This window comes from Abramis brama (genome assembly GCF_963993115.1).
Source record: "Abramis brama genome assembly, chromosome: 1".
Lineage (NCBI taxonomy): Eukaryota > Metazoa > Chordata > Actinopteri > Cypriniformes > Leuciscidae > Abramis > Abramis brama.
The window spans coordinates 68845403-68871701 of NC_139963.1; the positions used below are offsets into that span (position 1 = coordinate 68845403).

Consider the following 26299-nt stretch of genomic DNA (forward strand, 5'->3'; position numbering starts at 1 on the left):
ATGCTTACGTCGGGGGCTGGGGCCGGGGTTATTGTTGAACTTCTTATCGAAAGTAACCTCCGTCTATAGTAATCCAGACGAGCAGCACAAATGTGTTTTAAACGTCTTCTTCTGACCCCAATATAGGATCGCAAAGCCAGGAGAAACAATTGCAGAAAGATGATGTAGTCCGCCATTGTAACTGTTATACTTGAAGTTGGGTAAGCTAAGACGTATGGCAACGTAGGCATACACAGTGACAGAACGATGTTGTTCGCTGGACTCTCTAGTCAGTGGAAAGACAAACAGGTTCTGATAAGGTTTGCAAGTTGAACCAACTTTGAACCAGCATCAGTTCCGAACCAGTTCTTTTTTTGGTGGAAATGAGCACAAAAACAAACCAAACTAGTGAATAAACAACATTCAAAACATGAACAGCAGCTTCATTTACATTTATTCAATCAAATCTCAAGCAATCGATCACAGAGCCAGTGATATTCCTACATAAAGACAGATTTGTTAGAAAGCTACAGAAACCAGCTAAAGCAGTGAAATCCAGTGTGACGCTACACAAAAATAAAATACCTCGTTTTTAAGTCACGGTTCACAGTGGGGAAAAGAAACAAAACAAAACATAAAAATGTTCTTTTAATTGTTCGGTGGATTACTGAACAAACGATGGCTCTGTCTCTAAATAAAGTCTGTCAGTACTTCTGCAACTGACTAATAAAAAAAGTAACATTTTGTTTAAATAATTTCCATTAAGGTGCAGCATTTAGAAAATGAACTGTACTGAGATTTATTCCATCTCCATGTTTTGTTCTCCAGAAATCATGATCTTGGGGTTGTTTGCAGAAGGCAGATCTGCCGGCGCTCACCGATTCAAGCTGATCTCCCCATTCAATCCTGATCTCCATTACATCAGCTTTTCAAAATGCTCCTCTCTAGGAGTTTTATTGTCATCGAATGGCTTTTCTGAGGTAAATGTGACGTTATATGACATACCAGATTATTAATAACAGATTATTGTTGAATTATTGTACGGTTGAAACACTGATTGATGGATTACATGAGACAAGATTGATTTCAGTATCTTTCAACATTCCTTCTGATGTTCATTCGGTGAATGAGGATCATCAGATCCAACCTTCAGATCCCTGTGTGAAACAGATTCATCATCATCATCATCATCATCATCTGTCTCATCTCTGAGATGATCATGTGACGAAGTGAAATAAGTCTTTCTCTCAGTTTGATTCACTCACCTGTTGTCTGGATCATCATCTCGTCTGACAGATGAACCTCTGAAAACATCTGACAACACACTGACACTTATTATACACACTATTATTATATGAGGTCAAATCATGAGTTATATTTTCACCTCTTTGTTTCTTCCACCAAAATCTATACAAATATGTATGAATTCATAGAAAGCTGTTCTTCTAAACTTGACAGAATCATAAATATTCTGCTCAAATGAAAGTAAATGTGATTGACGATGACCTGAGCTCTTGTGAACTAGTGTCAGATATAAAGACTGAAGTACGACGTTACAAGATCAGTCTGGACTCACCTGAAGATCCTTTTACGCAGTATAAAACAGATGAAGATGATGAAGATGAAGAGAGCAAACAACCACCACAACTGATCTAAACAAGTGATCAAATATCAGATCAGCTGATCTATAATGATAAATCAATATTAGAGTTGATGTTTAAAGCTCTTGATGTTTTACCTGAGATCTGGAGAGATGGAGTCACTTCATTCACATCTTTAAAACACACAACGATCACAAATATCAGAAATATGACAGAAAACATTCACACTGGACTGAGTCTGAATCAGATCTGAATCAGTGTTTTATTAGTGAATTAGACACACGTTTATCAGCTGAAACTCACCTGAGTTTGGAGTCGCTGCAGTTTCATTCCTCACTGAAAAACACATTCACAATCATCATGATTCACTTACAGAAGATTCAGTTCAACACAGAGTCTGATTCAGGACACACTGATCTTAGGGATGTGCTTACGCTGTGAGTTTGGGTTGCTTATGACATTCATATGGGCCATTTCACCAGATTTATAATGTAAATCATCTATAAGCCTAGACCAACACAGGAGAATACATCAATATGTTTCTATATGCAAACTGTTCAATCACCGCGACTTCAAAATAAAAGTTTAAACCTTTATGAGTTTGCGTGTTTTGATGTCCACATGTTATTATTAAAGAAATTACAGTGGCTATAACATTTCTATCATAAAGAAGTGGCCAAATACTGTATTAAAGGGATGATCTTCCGTAGGTCTGCCATTAACGAAGTGGAAAGAGCAAACGTACAGGAATTTGGGCTCAAATACACACAAGAGAAATAAATAAACTACTGCTGTGTTTAGAACCTTAATAACGTCATTTAACACACCATTTCACACGCACCGTTTCACATGTAACGCATCGTGTCACACATTAAGCAAGTGCAAAGAACTCAAAATGGCGATTGAACGGTTAATGCAACAGATATGTTAACTATTTGACTAAAACATGAAAATAACAAGCAACTCACATTGCCAGTGTGATGAAAAATAAGGTGGATATGACAGACTTGCGCTGCACATGTTGCACTTTATTGTATTTGTATAAACGAATATTATTGTATTTGTAATAAACGTGTGATGTGAGAGCATGTTATAGGCTGTATGTAATGTTATGACCAGATATGACGACGCTACTGCAACACGCATCGCCGCAGATGAGCATCTGAGCTATTCATCAAGCCAACGTGCAAACTATCGCAAATCAAAGAGAAAGTAAATCGTAGATGCATAACACACAATCATCTTCAATAAAAGTAAAGAAACGAAATGATCTTACCAGGGCTGTTGCCGCTCTCTCTTGGTATTTAATTTGGAAATTTTAGCTGATGATCAATAAAATGCAGCAAATATCTATTGATTTGGTGACGTGCCCTCCATTAAAGGTCCCCTATTATGCAAAATTCACTTTTGTATGCTGTTTGGACATAAATGTGTGTTGGCAGTGTGTGTACACAACCAGCCAATAGTGATAAAAATCCACTCACTCCTTTTTTATTAATCCCCATAAATCATCAGCAGTGTCTCCCAACGACCTGTTTTCAGAATGCCGTTTTAGTGACGTCACTAAGCACAGGCCCCGCCCACGAGTGTTGACAGACACTGCCGTTTCAACATAGCCCCGCCCTGATCGAGTTCACAGCTGCTGCACTGACGAGAATGTCTCCCAAGCGTTATAGGTGTTGTGTGGCTGGATGTATTAATCCACATAGCTCTCTCTATTTACTCCCGAAATCTGAGGCAGCTGCTGAAGACGAGGTGGAATTATTTTGTTTTTAAAGAAAATGCTCCCTCAACTCTACTGAAATTCGTTATGTACTAAATGTACTTGCGCACTTCTTATAACTTACAGTGTTTACTCAGCTCTCACAGTGATTTTCTGAAGTAAAACTGACACTTCATTATTAAACTTTATTAAACTCATCAGTAGCCTATATGTTTGATCATACAAGCAGATGACAAATACGTTATAATAACCGTAATTAAACTACTAAACTATACCTGTTTCATCTCTATACAGCACTCTGACTCTGTAGGCATTATTGTCCGGGTCGAAATGAACACCGTTACTGAGAGTTTCTGATATTATCATCATTCCGTGAGATGAGATTGTCCTGAGAGACTGAGCGCGAGCTCATGAAGCTCCGCCCCCTGGGTCATCCAGCAGCAGCTTATTTGCATTTAAAGGGCACACACTAAAACAGCACGTTTTTCTGAGCCCCAAAAAATGACAATTTAAACATGTTGTAAAAAATGATCTGTTGGGTATTTTGAGCTGAAACTTCACATACACACTCTGGAGACATCACAGACTTATTTTACATCTTGTGAAAAGGGGCATAATACGGGACCTTTAAATCGGCATATAGCGCGGGAATTGAGTTTTGCGAAAACACATTTATGTGACCAGGTGTAAATGGAATCGCTTTGATAAATCAGACAGCTATCCGATCTGAGAAAACGCATGAGTGGCCAGGTGTAAACAGCCCCTAATGTGCATTCAAGTTCATTGTAATGCACAGGTGCCAGTAGATGGCAGGAGCTGGATGTTACACAGGTCTCATTTAGTGCCAGTGTAGTAACGGACTTTTCAACAACTTTATTTAAAACTTGAGGAGCATGAACCTCAGATGAAAATTTTATTTAAAATGTAAAAATAAAGGCCTGCCTCTTACAAAAGCCTGCTTCAAATAAAAGCCTGTTACCTTCTGCAGTTCAGGTAAATAAACCCGGTTTTTATTTGAGGAATTTGCTTATCAGGCTTTTACTTATCAGGCCGATGCCAATAACATAAAAATGATCATAGGGCTATATCCACGATACCGTATATCATGCATCCCTTTCACTGAAGTGTGTCTCTCACCTCTGAACATGGTCTTAAGACTGTGATGAGACTGTGATGAAAGAAATAAGCATTAGAGAATCATTATAATAAAAGATTAAATATGAAAACAGAGGAATGATGTGTTGAGAGTTGATTTACTCCTGAAGCGTCACAGAGGATCTCATGAAGGACATTCACACAGCGAGACGTGACGAGACGATCAGATGAGACTGAAATAACAGGATCCCTCAGTTCTTGTGGTTTTGATGGATCTGCTATCACACGCCCGTCCTGAACACACACCAGAGGATCAGATCATGAGTGTGTGTGTGTGTGTGTGTGATCACTCAGTGTTTCAGGATCTGATGGATCTGCTATCAGACGCCCATCCTGAACACACACCAGAGGATCAGATCATGAGTGTGTGTGTGTGTGTGTGTGATCACTCAGTGTTTCAGGATCTGATGGATCTGCTATCAGACGCCCGTCCTGAACACACCAAACACAAGAAGAACAAGTGTGAATGTGTGTGTGTGTGTGTGTGTGTGTGTGTGTATGTGTGTGTAATAGTCACCTCTGAGAGCCAGCTCTGCTCACAGTCAGTGTGTGTGTGTGTGTGTGTGTGTGTGTGTGTGTGATATTCACCTCTGAGAGCCAGCTCTGCTCACAGTCAGTGTGTGTGTGTGTGTGTGTGTGTGTGTGATAGTCACCTCTGAGAGCCAGCTCTGCTCACAGACTCCATTGAGTGTGTGATTCAGTAAATCAGAGGGAAGTTCGTACACAACCCTCTCCATCTCTCCACAGGACACACTGATGTTGTTCATGTTTCAGAAGAAGCTGTTATATAAATCACAGAACAAATTATTGCATATTATATTGCATGACAAGTGTTTTTATTACAGCAAACATTTAAAATGTGTGAAAAAAGTGCAATAATGTGCATTTAAAGCGTTGAAAGTGTTAGTCTCATCTCCTGTCATTTCTCTTATATTGATCAGAAAGTTTCAATAACAAGAAACATGAAAAAAGATATTCAGATTCAGAAGTGTTTTTTACTGCTATATTTTACAAACCAACGGCAAAAGCGGGCGTGCTAGTGCGTGCCAGCGCCAGTCGCGTTTCCACAGTCTCTCCCGGGGCTTGATCGGGCCGTCGGGGCTCCTCGGGGCCACTGGCCAGGGTTTACTGGCCCGCCGAATACACTGGGCCAAAGCGGGCCGGCTCGGGCTAGAGGAGTGGTGACGAACAGAGGCGGGTTTACCTGAGTCTGGAGACATTCTGTCAGCATTAAAGACTTTAAAAATAATAGACATCAAAATTCACTTTCATGTTTGAATGCATGTTTCTGTTTGTGATCCGATGTGGATTCTGATCACCGTATAAGGTAGACATATTTATACGCGATGCAAAAGACTACGCACGCTAACCATCACCATAGTAGGCTAAACATGGTAAATATGAACATTTGAAGAAATCTGACCAATCATAAAGGCTATTAATCATGTTTTTAATTTTATCTGTCGGTAGCCTCTCTTTATACCGACTAACTTTTTTTCGGGAGCTTCCTCTGTTTCCCTGATTGAAAATATATAAGTCTATGGGAAATTGTGCTAAAGCTCCTCGTATTTTTGGTGGCATATTTGTAGAAATGATCATTCTTTCTAAATGTGATGTAAATATGTCCAGATAAACTGAATAAGTAAGTCTGTCCTCTTTCTTTTTTATTTAATAGACCTAATGGTAAGCCACTTTATTTCTGTGTGACTAATGTACAATTTTGACACAAATTAATTCATAATGATCAATGTATCGGTTTTTATTGTAAACCTGTGGTAAAACATTCTTGGGTTTTAAATATTCAAGTAAACAACAAAAATGCCAGCAAACGGTCGCTTTTATCATGTTTGTTTGCGATCTCGCTGTTTCCAGTGATTACTTTTTGATTAGTGATCTGATAAAACTTCATTTGTTGGTGAAAAGACAGGTTTAGTGCGACGCTGTTCCAGAGAGGCGTGTTACGGGCGTGTGTTAGTGAAGCGCTGCGGAGCCTCTGGCCCGACAGTGGAAACGCAGCAGATTTTGGGCTCGGTGCTCCAGGCCCGAGGCTATTAGCCCGACACTGCCCGTTTAAAGCCTTGGTGTTTCCCAAAACCATCGTTGGCCAACTTAGTTCGCAAGTTCCATCGTTATCAGCAGTTCAACGGAAAACTTTCGGGAAACGCACCCCAGGTCGCTCCAACCACACAACTCTGCGATGCTGTTCGTTGGAACGATGGTTTCGGGAAAAACGGACTATTATTAACGGACTAACTATGCTGATAACGATGGAACTAGTCCCTAGTTTATGTTGTAAATGCACAGATGTTATGGTTTTGTGTTTTTTTTTTTACAAATAATAAAAATGGTAAAATTTACAATAGCTATAAAACATGTGATATATTGTAAAGAGTAATGTAGATTTGAAGCTAGTGTTATCTGGGGAAAGGGGCTGTAGTAAATGTGATGCTATAGACAAGGTTGTCCAGTAGAGGGCGGCATGGGTTTGCATATGTCACCTTTTCTCCTGATGCACTGGAGCGCAAAAATCAGAATCAAGACCAGATTTAATCATGGAAATTCTTCAAAATCTAATAGAAGACAAATAAACAAATTAAAATAGAAGTAGGGGGGAGACCGGGGACAGTTGCAACAGGGGATGGTTGCAACATGTCATTTTTCTCCAATCAGAAACAAGCTAGAGTGATGACACTCACACTGCACATGCTCAGTTAGACCCTCCCCCCACTAAGAAGACAGTAGGGGTGCTTCTCAATATCCCTCTTCGTCTCCTCTCTCCTCCGTCCTCCATCCTATGACCCGGAAACCGATCGAGCTCAGCCATCTTGAAGGACATCTCAATTCTCTAATTGCACCGCGAGGAGTCGAGGATCGAGGAGTTAGGAGGCTTCCTGAGGAGTCATGAGCAAGGATACACAGGTGTATCCTATGCGGAAGAGTTTTATCGACTTAAACGTGACGCACGTCTAAATTCTCCTCCCCCTTCACATCGGTCACAATCATTTTAATTTATACTTTACCTTTGCAGTTTATATAAACCACACATCTCACATATTTCAACGGGGTATCTTGCTTTATTATTATTTATTATGAGTTTCTTAAATAAACAAACTTCAACAACATAAGGGCAGATCCTTTGAGCGCTGCTGATGACGCGATGAAGTGACGCTCGAGTGATCAAGTATTCCAATGTATAAAAAAAAGTTACATTCGATCCCTCCGTCCTCGCGTCTTTTCCTTGCAGCCTTCCCTCGCATCCTACAGGGGCGGAGCTGAGACGCGAGGAAAGGAAGCGAGGAAAGGAAACGAGGATGCACAAATAAGAAATGAGAAGCACCCAATACATATTCAACATCTGCTGCTGCATTTATTGAACAAAACTTGTTTTGGAGGTATGAAAGTACATTTTTTCATGAGATATATTTTTGTCATTCTGTCCAGACATTTTATATGAATTAATCAAAACTTACTTAGTTTGAATTATTGTTGTGTTGACTTCTAAGTGACATGGTTAGCATGTGTCAAAGTTAGTGTGTCTAGCAGGAGTATGATGTTCTGTCATGGCTGATAGGGTTTGGGGACGGTTGCAACAAATTATAAATTGCATGTTTAATAAAAGTTTGTTGCATTGCAAATTGTTAAATTCTTCCTGTCTGACACTGAAATATGGAGAGATTGAATAGCATCTGTAATTCCTGCACACTGAATCTATGTAGGCCTATGTTCTACACATAAACAAACAAAACTCAATAACTGTTATTTGATAAATATAATAGGCTACAATAATATTATTGAAATAAATAATACTATACTATTATAGTAGGCCTAAAACAGTTATTATTTTCAAAATTCTATGCACATTGAGACAAAAAGTTTAAGTTGATTAATTAAATTTAAGGTATTTTTAACGTGTTGCAACCATCCCTGGGTCGGGGTCAGTTGCAACATCTGACTTCTTCCATTCAAATAAATACTGTGAACGATATGTCATATGTAATCATCTTTAAATGGTACGGGTATAATCAGCAGACAGATGCAAGTTTAATATATACAAATTTGGTTGGTCTAGTCCAAATAGTCTCTGAGTAACTGAGAGAAATGCAAAAACTGTCCCCGGTCTCCCCTACAGTTTATGTGGGTCCCAGCTCATGTGGGAATTAAAGGCAATGAGGAAGCAGATAAATTAGCTAAACAAGCAGTAGATGAAGAGAGGGTAGAAATTGAGTTATCACATAGTTTAAAAGAAATTAAATCAGTAATAAAAGAGAAAATGATTAAAAAGTGGCAACAGTATTGGGATAATGAGAGTAAAGGGAGACATTTATATGCAATACAAAAGAAAGTGGGAAAAGTTAGAAATGGTTTTTGCAGCACGCTTCATGCAGTTGTCGCTGCTAAAGGTGGCCCAACCAGTTATTAGGTTTAGGGGGCAATCACTTTTTCACACAGGACCATGTAGGTTTGGATTTTCTTTTCCCTTAATAATAACAACCTTCATTTAAAAACTGCATTTTGTGTTTACTTGTGTTATCTTTGACTAATATTTAAACATTTAAGTGTGAAAAACATGCAAAAAAAAGAAAAAAAGAAAGAAATCAGGAAGAGGGCAAATACTTTTTCACACCACTGTGTGTGTATATATATATATATATATATATATATATATATATATATATATATATATATATATATATATACTAGTTATGTGTATATACATAAATACATTAAATAAATCTGGAACTTAAGCTAAACTGGCAGTATTTTTTAAACTTGTTTTTTGTAGTTTGGGCAACAAGTTTGTTTTTGGACATTTGTTTTCTTTTTAAATTGATGAAGGTCATTTGATTGACTGTTCAAAACACAATAGATATCATCAATGCGCTTTTTGGGTAAAACTGCTGTGTATTTTGGCCATGATCAATGCATTGTAACTTTAAAGAAGAGCACAGGAGATTCACAGGGGACGGGTTAACATCAATTGTGGGTGTCACATTCTCCAAAGACACTAATGTGGAGCAGACAGAGGAACCGACCAGGGAGGTGTCAAGGTCAGAAACTCCTGTGGTGAAAGACGATTTAGAGTTAAGGAGGTCGACGAGACAGAAGAAGACTCCGAGTTATTTAAAGGACTATGAGTAGTTAGAAGTGAGTAAATCAGCCACAGGGCAGGAATGCGTCCTGGAGCTCACTGGGACGGAGGTAGTCCACCCGAAGTCAGTGGCGATTTCTTTAAGACTGCAAGGGAAGCTCGGTTTCCCCTATAATGTCAAAAAATGAATGGTCAAATATGTATTAACATTTTATTGACTAAAAATGCGTTAGAAAACGTTAATCTCAAAGACGAGTTCGTTCAGAATCCGTTACATATAGCAGGTCGGCTGACTCGATCTCCTTCTCATACATTCCCGTAGCGTCACAGTGCATTTCCCTGTTGAAGCCCAGCTTCCATTGACTTCAATGGGGCTGCTCTGAACAGTTTTTTTCAGTGCTTCGAAACTAGACGGTCATTGGATAAATGCTGCGATTATGTCCCGCCCACGGACGCTCAGCTTCTCTGGGGGTGAATGAGGAGTGGGCTGGCCTGGACTCCGGCTTCTGCGTGATGATTGGAGGGTCTGTCGTAAGGCTGCATCTCCGTTTGATTGACAGCGATTTCATACAATAAAAAGTCGCTGATGCTGAAGCTGTTCGAGCTCAGTCCCATCGCGGATTTTTCAAAGACAAACTGCTGCAACCTATTTCTTGGTATTTGCTTGTCGAAATTGCTAGCCAATTTTCATAATACATTTCACACAATTATACATTTATACCTTTATTATATTATTACTTATTATATTTTTTATATTATTATTAGTAATAATTAAAAAATAATTATTAAAATAATTAAAAAACATATTATTATTATTAGTATTATTATTATACTTTATTATATTATTATACCTTTATTATATTATTACATTAATTTTTCACAGAGCATTTTCTTGAAAAGGAACTTAGAATTTACGTATAAATAAATGAATAATTTGTATGATGTAGGCCGAAAATGAGCTTCCCCTCTTTGAAAGACCAGCAGCCGCCACTGCCCGAAGTCCATAGTTTATATTGTAAATGCACAGATGTAATGGTTTTGTGTTGTTTTTCTTACATATATCAAAACTTGGTAAAATTTACAATAAAACGTGATATGTTGTAAAGAGTAATGTAGATTTGAAGCTAGTGTTATCTGGGGAAAGAGGGTGTAGTAAATGTGATGCTATAGAAGGTTGTCCAGTAGAGGGCGGCAGGGGTTTGCATATGTCACCTTTTCTCCTGATGCTGGAGCAGAGAGTAGAGCTGTTCCGGGGTCAGTCTGTAATCTGCGGAGACGGGGTCGCTCTGCACCTGTTAATAAAGATTCAAAGTAGTTTGTCTCCACATTTATGATGCACCAAAGGATATTACAGTTGGCTAACTGTGCTTTTGGGAAACGCACCTCTGGTTGTGTTTCCGCTTATTCTCTCTCGCTGCCAGAAGACAGTCTCCCGCTGAAGTGTTTTGACACCATGCCAGTAAATTTTTACATGCAAGCAATTTTTTTGAAAAACAAACTTTTTCGGTTTCTGAGTTGGGTGTGTATATCACCTATTCTAACTTTATATTACCTTCATCTTGTTGGCTAAAACATGGCACCATTTTAAACATGTCAGCAACTCCTAGCAGCAACTGTTAGCTAGGCTTAAACATGTTTTACACAGCGGGGTTAGATGTAGCACAGTGTTACAACTAATCCGCCAAGTGTACAGCGATTATGAAATGAAACAGGGAGCCACACAACTTTACAGGTTTTTGAGTATTTATTTATATATTTATTTTCCCACATTTACCTTTATTGGACTTTCACAATGTTGGATTTTAAATGTCAAAGTATGATTTCTTTTCACATTTGTTTAAAACCTTTTAAAACCCTTTAAAATGTGATTTTGAGCTCGTTTTTATTATTATTACTGTTATTATTAATAATAATTGTGCATGCAGCTGCCACACACAAATATAATTCAATTGCAATTACAATATTTGATGATTTTATTGATTTAATTATTGCAAAAAAAATGTGCAGCCCTTCATATATCTCTATCCGTGATATTGATCCATAAAAGAAGGATGATTTGATGAGGGATGGATGTATTTTATCTATCTATACAGATGTACAAACAATATCAAACAGATAAAATAGTACTGAATTATGTGTGTTACACACAAGTGTTACAACTAACCCTCTGTCTGTCACAGTTAACACCGCACATGGGCTAAGCTGTCACATTTGCACTTCTGTCACTTTCAGTGCAACTGTATGAAAATGGAAGGTCCTAGAAAACAACTTTAAGTGTTCATTTGTAGCAGAGATGTGCCTGTTGCTTGTGTAAAAAAAAAAAAAAATCCAAAACCAAAATGTGTTAGGTTGTTGTGCACAATGTTGTCTACATCATTTCCTCCCAACGAATGACGGCACAGCTCGTGCACGAGCCTGAATACGGAAGAACAACTCGTTCATTCAACAGGATGTCTGAACTCTTTACTCTGCCGGCAGACTTGTTTTCCACTAAACGAGTTCACGGAAGAATAAAATATTCACATTTATGGTGAAATATGCTCAACATAACGTGCACGTTACATGAACATGTGAGCGGGCCACTGGAGCCGATGTTCAGTTTAACTGGTTTAACTGGTGATCGTGTTAAACTGCGACCTGACGCCAGATGTGAACGATCGTTATCCACTACATGATGCTGGTGTCATTGGAAAGATAAAAAAATAAGAAATGAAATTAGGCTACTTGTAAAAAATCAAAACTAACTTTAGCTAGACAATAACTTTATTGTAGAGCTGATATAGGCTAAAGCCAAAACAGTCTCTGTTACTTTAATCTCCTATTATCACTGTAAAGCCGCTTAGGAAGAATCTACATGGTTAAAAGCGCTATAGCCTATAAATGAAGATGACTTGAGTTGTTATAGCAAAAGTTTGTTTGACAGAATAAATAAAGTCTTGCTTGTCACGGGACTCAAACTGCTTAACGTTTAACGTCTCATTACGATGAACTATTACAAAACAGAATATAAGGGGTTATTGATGTACAATTCATCCAAACGTGTTCTTTGGTTCATTATAGTCGTGAACAGCTCAACTTATGTCTCACGCTCACAAGCTGAAAGTATAGTCACATTAAATCACATTTTAGTGACATTTTCTCGTTAAAATCCATTGCTGCTCCCCCAAATATTACAGGACATAACAGCGCACTTCATAAATCATCCAGTCCATTTACCTGCATTTTATTCTAAAACATGAATTAATGCTAAACGCCGGTTCAGTTGAAATGAACAGAATGAACGCGGTTCGCAGAAATGAAACGAATTCCCAGTTATTATTATCAGCATGTTTGCAAACCAGGTTTACAATAAGAAACGCGGGACATTCCTCGGCATAAATGTATTCGCACATTAATCCATCGCTACACTTTTTAGGCTATAGAATATTTTAAACTTTTGGGCAATATGTAATGGCAATATACATTTAAAAATCTTTCAAATGATAGTAAATCGCAATTCAAAAGCACTTACCGTATAGCTGAGGTGAAACTGAAGACGGATGATGTGGTCTGTGTGTGTGTGTGTGTGAGAGAGAGAGAGTGTGAGGATCCCGCATGTCTACAAACCACACGCTCCTCCAAACTACAGTGACTCCTCACGTGAAAAAACAAGCCTGGGTGTCATTGACTAAAACTATCTTTTCAATTATATTATTTTATGTTTTATGTATGAAATGTTTGTAAGGCTAATTTATTTTGCTTTCGAATCTTAAGAAGTAGCTTTAAATAACAGTATATACTATAGAGAGAGCGAGGCACAACCTAGCGCTTTTGACTTTCTCAGTTTGTGTAAATCTATAGGGTTCAGAGTGTTTATTTTTCACCACATTAATTTCCCATATGTGTGGTTTTGTTTCATTAATACAGTGTATACTTTTCAATAATTAAAAATAAAATATTTTTTGAGTTTGACATCGAACACACAACACAGCTATACAACACAGTTCAAAACATAATAATTATTATAATTAATAATTTCTGAACATTGACTCTCAGTCTTTATTCACTTTTTATCATGTTTTTTCACTATAATTCACAAAAGTAGAATATAATATCATAGTGTAAAGTCTATAATTCGGTGATTATCTTGTGTCAGTCTCTACACGCATCATGTTCCTTAAAAAAATTATTTCTTCTAGTTTCCAAACAGAACAGAAGCAAACAAAAGACACGGTAGAAACCCACGTGCTTCCACAGCTGATCACACTGGGAGTAATGGGTTAAATAATACATCCTCCAAACACTCACACCCTATATTCTCTTAAAGAGACACCGTGTTAAATGCCAAAAAGTTTAGAAACATTACATAGGAAACAAAAAATATGAGATAAACTCAGAAAAATATACTATTATTAAACATAAAATATGCACAAATACAAATAACATTATGGCCTATATACATAGTCCTAATAGCGGCTCAGTGTAGCGCAGTGTGACAACGAGAGCAACTGGGGTTTAAACCTGGCGAGTGTTTCTGCTAGTTAGCGAAGCATTAAAGAACCATATCAACTGTTAAATAACATATTGGAGATTAAAAATAATATCAGATTTGTCTAGTTTAAAATAAACACCAAAATAGAGATGCAAAATGTACTTTTGCTATGGCGCAATATTTTCTCTATAGTGTTGACATGGCAACTATACTCTAAGTTTCGTTACACTAGCATGTGTGGAAATTTTTAAAACCAAGTGTGTGACAACTAGTCCCGCATTATGTGTGTGTGCCCCATTCTCCCTATAGCTATGAAATAACAGCTTAGTAAAACATAAAATATATAATCAGATAAATACACTCATGGTAATTATAGCATGGTAATTATAGGGGTCTCATACATAAAGCTGTGTGTGGGATCCTTACTAAAAGTGTACATGCGCTAAATATCCAGACTTCTAAAAGCGCGCGAACGCCAAAACCTGCGCTGAATTATTAGTATCCATAACAGGGTTGAAGACTAATAGTGCCCATATCTTTAAATAATTACCAATAATAATAGGGATTTGATGAGGATAAAATAATTATTTAAATCAACATTTGATATAAACAAAATGATATAAACATTTAAATTAAATATGCCATTCTCATTTATGGAGTTAAACACTTAAACTACATGAAATCATTACTGAGAAGTTACAAAAAAATATATATTCAAGAAATAGAAATATTTGTAGTGGATGCGATGCTTTTGAACACTTTTCCTCTGGCATGCTGTGTTTTAATATTTTAACCACAGAGATAATTGCTGATCATAATAATAGCAGATTGTCTGAGAAAATAGTTTCGTGCAAATAATGCCCAACAAGGTCTATCCGTTTCCATTAAACATATAAATCAATAGAAAATACTATTTGACCAGTGGAAAAAAGATTGAGGAAAAAAAACTTTATAAGTCTGAATATATTTTGGCCTATACGCCATTTTTGGCTTTCGGGCGCACGTACACTTTTAGTAAGAATTGTTAGGGGGGAACAGTTTAGGACCCAAGGACCAGATGTTTGAAAGAAGACCCGGAGTCAGAATTATATTATAAATTGAAGAAAAGTTTTACTGAAGATAGTTTGCAGTTTCATCAGCAGAAGTTCAGCTTCAAGACTCACACAGGAGTTCGTAGGCCGCCCCGCTTTCAGTTACACAGATCACAGCAGTTACACACACACACACACACACACACACAGCAGTTATACCATTTCCAAGGTCTAAGCTACGTCATTGCTTACAGGTTGAATGATTCTGATTGGCTAAGAAATAGATAAACATAGTAATTTTCCACACATATACAGCTAGACTGAAGCATATCTCCATAGATTATGCGCCTTCCAGGTCGCAGATTTGGGTTGTTGGGTGCCAGCATGTCCTGAACAACAACTCCGTCAATCTCCAACAATGCCAGTGGTTCCTTAACCTGTAAGCAAGAAGACTAACACACACCCCGACACACAGCTTTTCCAAGGTTGGATTTGGCCAGGCTCTAACTATAAACAGGAGTCTCATCTCAAAATATCAAGATAACAAGTTCTTTCTCTCAGGATAGGACACTTTAGTCTAAATGGAAAATATAGGATTTAACTGAGAAATGGTCCCTTAAACTATTGGCTTCAATGACCCCTATGTGTTTTAACATGTTGAAGACCTTTCTCAAACACAAAACATTTCCCTATTTCATTTCTGGAAGGAAAAATATTGATTAATACCTTGATTATAATCACTCATTAGCCATACATATACACTGAAGCAGCAGTGGATTACAATCCCCCCCTTCAGAATCCTACACACAGTTTTATCAATGAGACCCCAGTCGTGATCAGAGTTTGGTGCAGCGCACATTCTCCAGTCAAGTGTGTGTTTATGAATCAGCTCCTGCGTGTGAAGTGTGTACGGCTCTCTCAGGGGTTTGTGCGACGCAACGGTTATAAATGACGCTCCTGGTATTGACTAATAATCTACTGCACACTGACATGGGTTTAAAGATATTTCCTTTACATGTTTTGGCCTTCAAAAGTCTTAAATTGCACATATGTAGGTCAGAGAAATCCAAATGTTCTCGGGGGAGCCCCGAACTACCTCGCATCTGACAGCGCGCGCACGCGTGTGTGTGTGTGTGCGTGTGTGTGTGTGTGGTTGCAGTGGCTTTTGTCCTTTATTAACTGAAAGTAATTAAGTAAATTAATACACAACTCTTATTTTATTTTTGGTTTATACCAAATTGAAATTAGCAAGAAAACCTCGCTCATTTAAGAACGCGCATGTATCGCATGGACGGAGCAAGAACATAATAATGCGAGTGTTAAATGCATGTACTTTGGCTTGTTGTTAATGCTGGCGAACTGTCATGTTAAACACCAGCGCAATGCGAATGTTCATCTGTCAGTCAGAAAGCAGAGTCATGCAGGACGATACTTTACTCAGGTCTGAAAGCGAGATGCTCAAACACTGGTTAGAGGAAAACGATGGAAAAATAGACCGGGGATGGTTGTAACACGGGTCAGTTGTAACAATTCCAATCTGTCCAATCAGGAACTAGTTACAAATCACCTGATTCACTTCGCACATCCTCAGTTTAGTTCTTATTCCACATGTGATAAAGTAGAGCCCTGTGGCAGACACAGCACATGTTAGAGTGGAAAAAAAAACTGAGATAAGAAAGTTACTTTTTTTACTTTTTTTGTTTTTGTTATGGGAATTTCTGCTTTGTAGTTAAACTCCTCAAACTTTTATTATGTTTTTTGTGTGTCTGTGTAGATATTTTCCATGCAAGTTGTTAGTGCTAATGTTTTGCCTGTTAGCTGTAAGGTGAGCTAGTTCATGGCTACATGACTCTGGGTTAGTTGTAACAACAATAAAACATAAAAATTTTATTATGGCCAATACTATAGACTTACAGTAACAACCATGCTTACACAAATAGAATGTTCAAGTGTTCAAGTTCATTTTATTATGGTCAATTACTATAACAGAAACAACAGTCACACACACACACACGCACGCACGCACGCACGCACACACACACACACACACACACACAATATGTTCAAGTGTTCAATTTGATTATGGCCAATACTAACACTGGCAGTAACAAACATGCTTACAAACAAACAATGTTTGTGTTCAAGTTCAATTTATAATGGTCAATTACTATGACTGAGAGTGACAAACACACTGAGACTAAAAGTGACACACACATCAGTTATATTGAAAAGTCAGTGTTGAATAAAAACCTTTCAAAATAATTTTTTTGTCAAAATCCTTATTTCATTATGTTACATATCACCCCGGTGGATATCATTATGTTACATCTCACCCCAGGGTATGTTACAACTAACCCAGACTATGGGGTGAATTGTAACATTTCACTCCTCGTGTTTGAAACTAAACCATGCATTTTCTGTTTATGTTGCAAAGATAATAGCTATGTCATTTAATAGCAGACACTTGTAACTAGTTTGGATCAAATTTTGAACACACTGACTTCAAAGTACTACAAGATATAGACAGAAAGGTCAAAATTGTTACAACCATCCCCGGTCTCCCCTACAATGGACATCTTAAGTTTCATTCTTACATCTACTTCATCTATTCTTGTAATCTACAGTGATATGGGGTTTCCCTCATTTAAATGTTAAAATAGTTGCGGTTGTTCAGGCTGCAGAACTGCTGAATGACTGAAGAAACACTTTCAGTGAAATGAAACTGAACATTTCTTGTCTATTACCACCCACTTCTTCTTCTTAAGTGTTATCTTAACTGTGTTTTTCTCTTCTCTGTATTATGTCTTTTGTATTATATTGGTTATGTTGTGTTACTTGTACCATTACTTGTAGGCTACCCAGCATTTCTGAGAGAGAGCGAGAAAGAGAGTGTAGAGTAAGAGACAAAGAAAAGAGGAGGTAAAGAAAGAGAGAATAAAAGAGATAGAGGAACAGTTACAATCTTCTTTTATCCCTTCCTTGATGCTTTCAAACTGACTTGATAATTACAACCTCCCCCACGGCACTGAAGGAGTGAGAGTTATCAGATCACCTGATCTCGGCCTCCAGTTCTCCATCACTGTCAGCATCTCTGTGTCTGTAGGAGTTACTAATGCTTCTTGTGGTAGAAAGAGGGGGTGGAAAACAGTAAAAGCAAATGTCTTGGTTCATATTCAAACGTGGATGATTTTCAACCTTACATCATCATCTAGCTGAGAAGAAAAAGCTTCTTCTGCTTCAGTGTCTTAAAACTGAAGGACAACGATGCAGAAACACACACATTTAACCCTTGACCTTATGGACATTTTTCACTTTTTCAGTTTTATTTGTTGTGATAATGTCGCCTGTGTTAATGCCAACTGCACACATTTTGGCACCGGTGTGCATTTTCATTGGAATTTTACTATTTAACCACAATTTCCTTGGATAAATCTATTTTACACTAGAAACACACAATAGTTCCTCTCAGGAGCTTCAGGACAAAAATATCCCCATTGAAACCCATTAAAACTGAAATATTTAATCCCTGAGTCAAAAGTGATGCAATCTTTGTTAACAGGCTTTCATTCTGTTGGCAAGGCTTCAACATTTCCATTTTTACCAAATAGAGCCATATTCTCTGGTTTGGCCTATAAAGCAAATCTTCACTTTATTCCTGTTTTCTGCTTCTGCATATTATAGAGACAATTCGATAAATTATGTAGTTATAATTGTGTGGGTGTGTGTTGGTATTTATGTCAGTGTGTGGTTTGTATTGAAAATGTTATGAGTGTGTGTGTGTGTGTGTGTGTGTGAACAGTTTGAAAGAAAGAGATATTGTACAGTAAATCATGTAAATGAGTCCTACAGATTCATAGACTCATGAAAATGTGAAGGTCAAAGGTCACTGAGCTCTGAAGATTTGATTTTTTATTCAAACATATATTCTAGTTACTTGTTTGGACTTTTTTATTTGTTATTTATTTTGTACAGAGATACAATGTGAGCTTGATTTTGATGTAGAAGTTCATAAGATAATACAAATGTTTTGACAAAGACATTTTTGTCCTTTATGGACCTGAGCTGTAGTTTTTTTTTTTTTTTTTTTTAAATCTGACACTGAATAAAAAAATATGATGCATCAAAAATAATGTTGTTAATAATCAACATATCCAAGAATAATCAAAAAAAAAAAAAATCTGCCTTAGCATTTATATGGAAAATAATTACTATTTTTATTTTATTTTTCATTAAAAAATACCACATTTGATGATCAGTCAGATCACAGTGGGTTTATAAGCTCACAGAAGCGCGAATCCCAAAGCAACGCTTCAGTTAACGATCACACAGTGCGAGATAAGAAACTAAACAGCTGTTTTACTATAGAAGTTTTAAACGACCGACAGAAATAATCCGTTTGCAAAGACTGTATCAAAGCTCAGCTTAGGGAAGGGTAGATTTACAGGTAAAGACAACGAGACTGAGAGAAGAGAAAGAGAGAAGGCAATGGAGATGAGAGAGGAAGAGCATCCCAGAATGAGATTAACATTATTATTGGATTTCTATTTAACACAGATGTATTGTTTGTTATTTTCCAATGACACTGGAAACTATAGGCTAAATTTAATACAACAAGCACCTATTGAATATATTGCCATTATTACTGTAAATATATATTTATACCTCAAATGTGTTCGAATATTTCACAAGTAAAAGCACTGGGACTTTTCACTGTTTGTATCACTCCGCTTGTGTGTGTTTGTGCACTTGCATCATTCATATGCCCACATTTGTTACCTCAGTATTTATAAAACTCTGCCTGTGTAATAGAGACACTCAATAGAGCTTGCGCTTGTCTTAATCTATCGCTTACATTTACTAAAGCCTACAATAGCAGAAATAAGCCTTTTGGTGAAAATAAAGGTCCATGTTTAATAATGTTCATGAAATTAAATAGAAATGTTTAATAAAATGAGAAAGTATTTAAGTTCTCATATCCATATTTTGTTCTAATGTCATAATCTCAAGGTTTACATGGGTAAAAAAAAAAAAAACTTGCTACTTAGTTAGGCCTATTATTATTATTATTTTGAAAAATTGGTTTTCTTTATAGCCTACATAACAAAACCTACCAGTACAAACAATAAATTCATAAATACACTCTATACAAAACACACAACAAAATAAATTAAATAAATAATAATAATAAAATATTGTTATAAGAAACTACACTTTAATGCACAACCGGGTAGGCAAGTCACACCTCAATTAAATGATCTTACATCCCACACAACAGGTAAAGGTGATTTCCATTGACTGTATGGTATTTTCTGTGCTTTCCAGACCCTGCCCTCTTCATACACACATGCATGATGTCAACTTGGGGCACCTCCTGAAGATGGAGATAGTGACTGGCACACACACACACACACACACACACACACACACACACACACACACACACAGTATATTTATAATTAAAATAAATCTTTGTCCTTGTTACTTGTCGTTTAACCTTAACTGTAAATAACTGTTTTCGCTTTTGTTATTGTTTCCCAATATTTTGACACATTTTGATTTTGGATTTACTGTGTTTGATTTACTTGTTTTCATATGAATAACTGACTTGATCTGAAAACATTCAGTAAACGTGATGGACGGACCTGTAGGACCAAACTATAGCATTAGGTGGTCCTGCGAAGGTTATGGGAATGTGGTGTAGACACTCGGGAACGTCCTATAGTAATGGTCCCCTAAACATTCCCAGAACGTCATGAATGTTCCCTGAAGGTCCACATCATGAGCGTCTCGGAACGTTCCCAGAACGCCAATCAAACGTAAATCCTATTATTTACCCAAGTCAATGCATTATTCTTTCCTTTTTGTGTTAGTGTTTAACATATTTAATTTACAACTAATTATATTGATTTATATCTTCATTTATTATTATTTTTTAAAACTTACCAGGCAACCATGCTAGGCTATGACAGTCGTCATTTACCCTGCCAAACTAGGTGATGCAAAGCATATGTGAGTTTATTATAATATTAAATCTAATATTCAAGCTGTTTTGCCCAAGTAGCAGTGCTTCGCCTTCTGAGAATAGTTCCCAGTATGTATGCGGTTAGAAGACGGCTGTGTCTCATGTGACCTTGTTATTTGTACACGCTGTGACTATACAAATCACAACATGTAAATAGGAAAATGTTGGTGTTATTTTGTCACTTATTGGGAGCAGTATGCTAGCTGTAGCCATTTACCTCCAGTCTTTGTGCTAAGCTAGGCTAGCGGTGGGTGCGTCAGACAGAGTTACGGCACGCACGGAGATGGGTGTGTATGGACTTATCTAACTCTGGGGGATACAGTGAATAAGCTAAAGTCACAAAAAGTCAGCGTTTACACTGAAGTCTCACAGCAGCCAATCACAGCAGTGGGCAGGGACGGACTGACAATCTGTGCGTTCTGGAAAAGTCCAGAACGGCCGTCCAACCGAGGGCCGTCGGCAAAAAAAAAAAAAAAAAAAAAAAATCTAATAAAGCAATATGAACAGCCAACAGCAGGGGCACTAATATGATCAATATGCTACGTGTAAAAAACAACAACTGAGGAAGAAGAGTCGGCCTATAGCCACTGACAGAAAGTTAGTTTTATAAGGCCGCACTTTTAAATTGACTTACATTATATTTGAATAAGTTATTGTATAGCAGTGGTCTCCAACGTGGTGCCTGTGAGTTGCCCGCTAAACACATTCTATAAATAGCCCCCAGACTTCGAATGGTATAATTTGCGACCTTTTCAACTAAACGTTTCAATTTGAACTTTTGCCTCTACAAAATTACCCAACTCTCTTTGATTATACGCTGTCATTTGCGCTGCGTATGAGAAACATCAAATGGCAAACGTTCAAAAAGCGGAACAAAACTTGTTTGATCTGAGCAGCGCATTATCAGCTCGGCCCAAGAAACAGCGATCGCGGCCAAGGCAGATTGTGCGGGCTGATCTCGATCACGCGAACATTTTTACACAGAGCTGCGCGATCCACTGAGAAGCATTTAAATTCAGCGCAGAATTATCTATCTCTATTATAAACCCACAAATGACTATGTGATTTAAGCTTGTAAAAAGCCAGATGAAACAGCGCTGATATTCTCAACATATTGACGAAAACAACAACAACAACAACAACAACAACAACAACAACAACAAAAAACAGGCGAAACATTGTTCCGAGAACAAACCAGCTAGAAGACATTTCACACCAAAACTTATGAATTAACTTTAGTAAAACAAACTTTTTTTGGCAGAAATATGCCTGTATTCATATTTAAAATGCTGTTATATTAATATAGTCATGTATAAATGTATTACATGTAGGCCTAATGCAGTAATGTTTTGTTTAGAAGTTATGGCAGTTTATTTTTTATTTTTTTTATTTTTCATTTATATTTATACTAAATGTTTGGGCTACTGTTTTTGATAACATATACAATAGGTTTATAGAAAATCAACAAAAAAATCAATAAATATTTTCACAATTTTTCATAATTTTTCACAAAAAAAAATACGCTTGTAAGTCTGAACCAGAATATCAAGATATTTTATTATTTCCCATATGATGGTGAAAAGTAAAAAAGCTTCACCATGTTATGTATAATAAATATTGGAGTAGGCCTATACCAAATAAAAATTCCTTCTAATTATTTTATCCCTTGAGGTAGCCCTCGCACACAAAAAGGTTGGATACCCCTGTATAGTAACTATATGTTTTATAATTACAAGTTTGTGTAATTTGGGGTTTCTGTAGCTACTGACATTTCATTATTTGTATTTTATGGCATTGTACATTTTGTGTTTTCATTTGAAGGCTGGGGCTTCATTAATAAACACAACCCCAATAATCATCATTGGTTTTGAGATGTTACTTGCTGTGAATACCTTGTCTGATATACTATAGGCTATTGTGGCATATAGTATCAGGACATCCTGACTAGTGTCTGTCGCGCACGGCTAGGCGAATGGCCGGATGATGGGCCTATTTGGGAGAAAGTCCAGGGCTGTTTTTTAGCCCCAGTCCGTCCCTGGCAGTGGGCGATTACACTGAAGTCTCACAGCAGCCAATCACAGCAGTGGGTGTTTACACTGAAGTCTCACAGCCAATCACAGCAGTGGGCGTTTACTGAAGTCTCACAGTGAATCAGTTTATTATTTATTATAGTAATTTGTAATATTTGTAGTAGAATATTTGTAGTTTTAGAGTTTAAATGGGAACAAAATATGTTAAAGGAAATGCTAAACTGATATTTGAAATAAACGCAGGGTAGCCTCAACAAAACGGTAATCCAATGTTTGCATTATGCATGATAAAAAAAAAAGTCTAGTATTACACTAGTAAAACCTTTGTAACTGCAATTAAACAATAGGCTAAATAAATTAAATGTTCAATATGCTCACTAATATCCGTTGAGCATTTATAAAGAATAAAAATATGCTGAAAACCCAAGCAATAGCATGTGACAAACGAAAAACGGGTATCTTGGTTATGAAAATTTAATGAATGAATGAATGAATGAATGAATAAATAAATAAATAAATAAACGACGAACTACAGTAAAGTAGGCCTATGGGACATAAACTGTTTTGTGTTTATAGCCTAATGGTTCTTGTGTTTGTAGATTGTGGTTGTATTATTTTGGATATCATGAAGGCTATTTTTTTATATCCTATTAATAATCTCATATTGACGCGATAGATTTGCGATGTAGTGCCGAAGTGCTGAAGCCTAGGCCTATTAAAATTATAAAAGATAAAAACACAATAACAACCCAAACAATAAGCTATACAAATGCAATAGCCTGTGTCAAAAATGTTGTCTTATCAAAAAATAAAAAATAAAAATACATATGATGTTGAGTGAGTACATGTTGCAAGCAAAGTTATATCAAAGAACGATCGGAACGACGACAAATGCTGACGTCATTGAACATAACGCTGACCTAAGGGGGACCTTCCCTGTTGAGGGACTTTCCAATCGGTCTCTGCAATCAGTGAACAAACTGAGTTTTACAACAACGAAACAATTTACAATCAACAATAGAGTCTCTGCTGTCATTCCTTATCATGATCCACGATACATTTATACTATTTCCTTCAATCTTCTGCAGTTCTTGAACATTTCCTGAAACGATCAATCTCTCTCTCTCTCTCTCTCTCTCTCTCTCTCTCTCTCTCTCTCTCTCTCTCTCTCTCTCACACACACACACACACACACACACACACACAGACACACACACACACACTGACCTGCTTCTCCTCCATCTGTTTCACCCTCACACACTCCAGCTTCATGTTCCTCAGCTTTAAACTTTCCTTCTGCCATTAAAGTGTTTCCAGATGAGCTCTTTCTCTAGGACAGAGCAATAATTCCGTGTGAAGATGAGAGTGAATAATTTAAATAGTTCGCTGAGTCACTCGTGAATGCGCGCCTGTCATTCAAAACGAAAGGAAGGAGAAATCACGTGACCACGTGAGGAAGCACACGAGAGCCAATGAGCAGCGACATCAGCCAACATCAGCCAATCAGCTTTCGCGGTGCTGCTTCAAATGTAAAAAAAAAAAACACATCATCATGTTGCCAGATGTACGATAATTATCGTATTTGTACAACCCAGTCACATGACGTCCAGGGCCGGAACAATAGAGTTGATATGGCAACTATATACACTAAGTTTCATCATGCTGGCATGTGTGGAAAGTTTTAAACCACGAGTGTTTCAAGTGAAACTCCCACACGGCACAATGATCTGTTCATAAAGTGGAAAAATCAGCGCTTCTGTATTCCAGCGTACGGAGAAATCATGTTCATATAAACTTTAATACTCAGAACTACAGCATACACACTCAAACACACATCAAAAAAGCACACAAGTTATGTTTTATTTTGATGACCTATTCAGTCAGTTTATAATGTTCTAATGTATGCGTTATTGTTTTTTTTTTCCTGCAGTCGGGTTAATAAAACTTCGTTGCAATTGCAATTTATATCTGTTGTTTTTCTTGGTCACATAATGAAATACAGTGCTTATAGAAAATCTTACAGTGAATTTAAGTAAAAAATAACTATTTAAATACAAATTATATGTAAATTTTACATTTAAAATGACTGAATTTGTGTGAGGGACATCTGATTAATAGGAAAATGTTGATTTCATTACAAATATATTTTATAATCACATTCAGAGATTCCATAGTGTCCATAACAGGGTTGAAGACTAATAGTGCCTATATCTTAAAATCTTAAAAAAATTTAAGAGACAAGGAAAAGAGGAGACAAAGAAAGAGAGCGAGAGAATAAAAGAGATAGAGGAACAGTTACAATCTTCTTTTATCCCTTCCTTGATGCTTTCAAACTGACCGGATAATTACAACCTCCCCCACGGCACTAAAAGAGTGAGAGTTATCAGATCACCTGATCTCGGCCTCCAGTTCTCCATCACTGTCAGCATCTCTGTGTCTGTAGGAGTTACTAATGCTTCTTGTGGTAGAAAGAGGGGGTGGAAAACAGTAAAAGCAAATGTCTTGGTTCATATTCAAATATCGTGGATTATTTTCAACCTTACATCATCATCTAGCTGAGAAGAAAAAGCTTCTTCTGCTTCAGTGTCTTAAAACTGAAGGACAACGATGCAGAAACACACACATTTAACCCTTGACCTTATGGACATTTTTCAGTTTTACAGTTTTATTTGTTTTGATAATGTCGCCTGTGTTAATGCCAACTGCAAACATTTTGGTACAGGTGTGTATTTTTATTGGATTTTTACCATTTAAACACAATTTCTTTATATAAATCTATTTTACACTAGAAACACACAATAGTCCCATTAAAACTGTAATATTTAATCCCAGGGTCATTTAACTATAAAATGATGCAACCTTTGTTAACAGGCTTTCATTCTGTTGGCAAGGCTTCAACATTTACATTTTTACTATTTCTGTACCAGATGTTGCCTTTTTCTCAGGTTGGCCTATAAAGCAAATCCTCACTTTATTCCTGTTTTCTGCTTCTGCATATTATAGAGACAACTGGATAAATTATGCAGATATAATTGTGTGTGTGTGTTGATATTTATGTCAGTGTGTGGTTTGTAAGTGTGTATTAAAAATGTTATGAGTGTGTGTGTGTGTGTGTGTGTGTGTGTGTGTGTGTGAACAGTTTGAAAGAAAGAGATATTGTACAGTAAATCATGTAAATGAGTCCTACAGATTCATAGA

At 37.0% G+C, this 26299-nt stretch overlaps 1 protein-coding gene across 5 annotated transcripts; it reads right to left on the reverse strand.

Moving 5' to 3' along the window:
* Positions 1 to 283: 283 nt before the first annotated feature.
* Positions 284 to 24515, reverse strand: LOC311095901 (uncharacterized protein). 5 transcript variants are annotated; one of them, XM_084134760.1, is made up of 11 exons: positions 24329 to 24515; positions 10760 to 10839; positions 5475 to 5668; positions 5112 to 5238; positions 4561 to 4692; positions 4441 to 4471; positions 1884 to 1916; positions 1718 to 1753; positions 1556 to 1631; positions 1245 to 1293; positions 284 to 1136 (listed from the first exon to the last, which is right to left on the reverse strand). In XM_084134760.1, exons 4-10 carry the CDS (start codon positions 5223 to 5225, stop codon positions 1260 to 1262), a joined length of 456 nt encoding a protein of 151 aa, XP_083990886.1. In that variant the 5' UTR covers positions 5226 to 5238; positions 5475 to 5668; positions 10760 to 10839; positions 24329 to 24515; the 3' UTR covers positions 284 to 1136; positions 1245 to 1259. The 5 variants fall into 5 exon arrangements, with proteins under 5 accessions (XP_083990886.1, XP_083990883.1, XP_083990885.1 ...); XM_084134757.1 differs by lacking the exon at positions 24329 to 24515 and adding an exon at positions 13059 to 13139; XM_084134759.1 differs by lacking the exons at positions 10760 to 10839; positions 24329 to 24515 and adding an exon at positions 6957 to 6979.
* Between the last annotated feature and the right edge of the window lie 1784 nt (positions 24516 to 26299).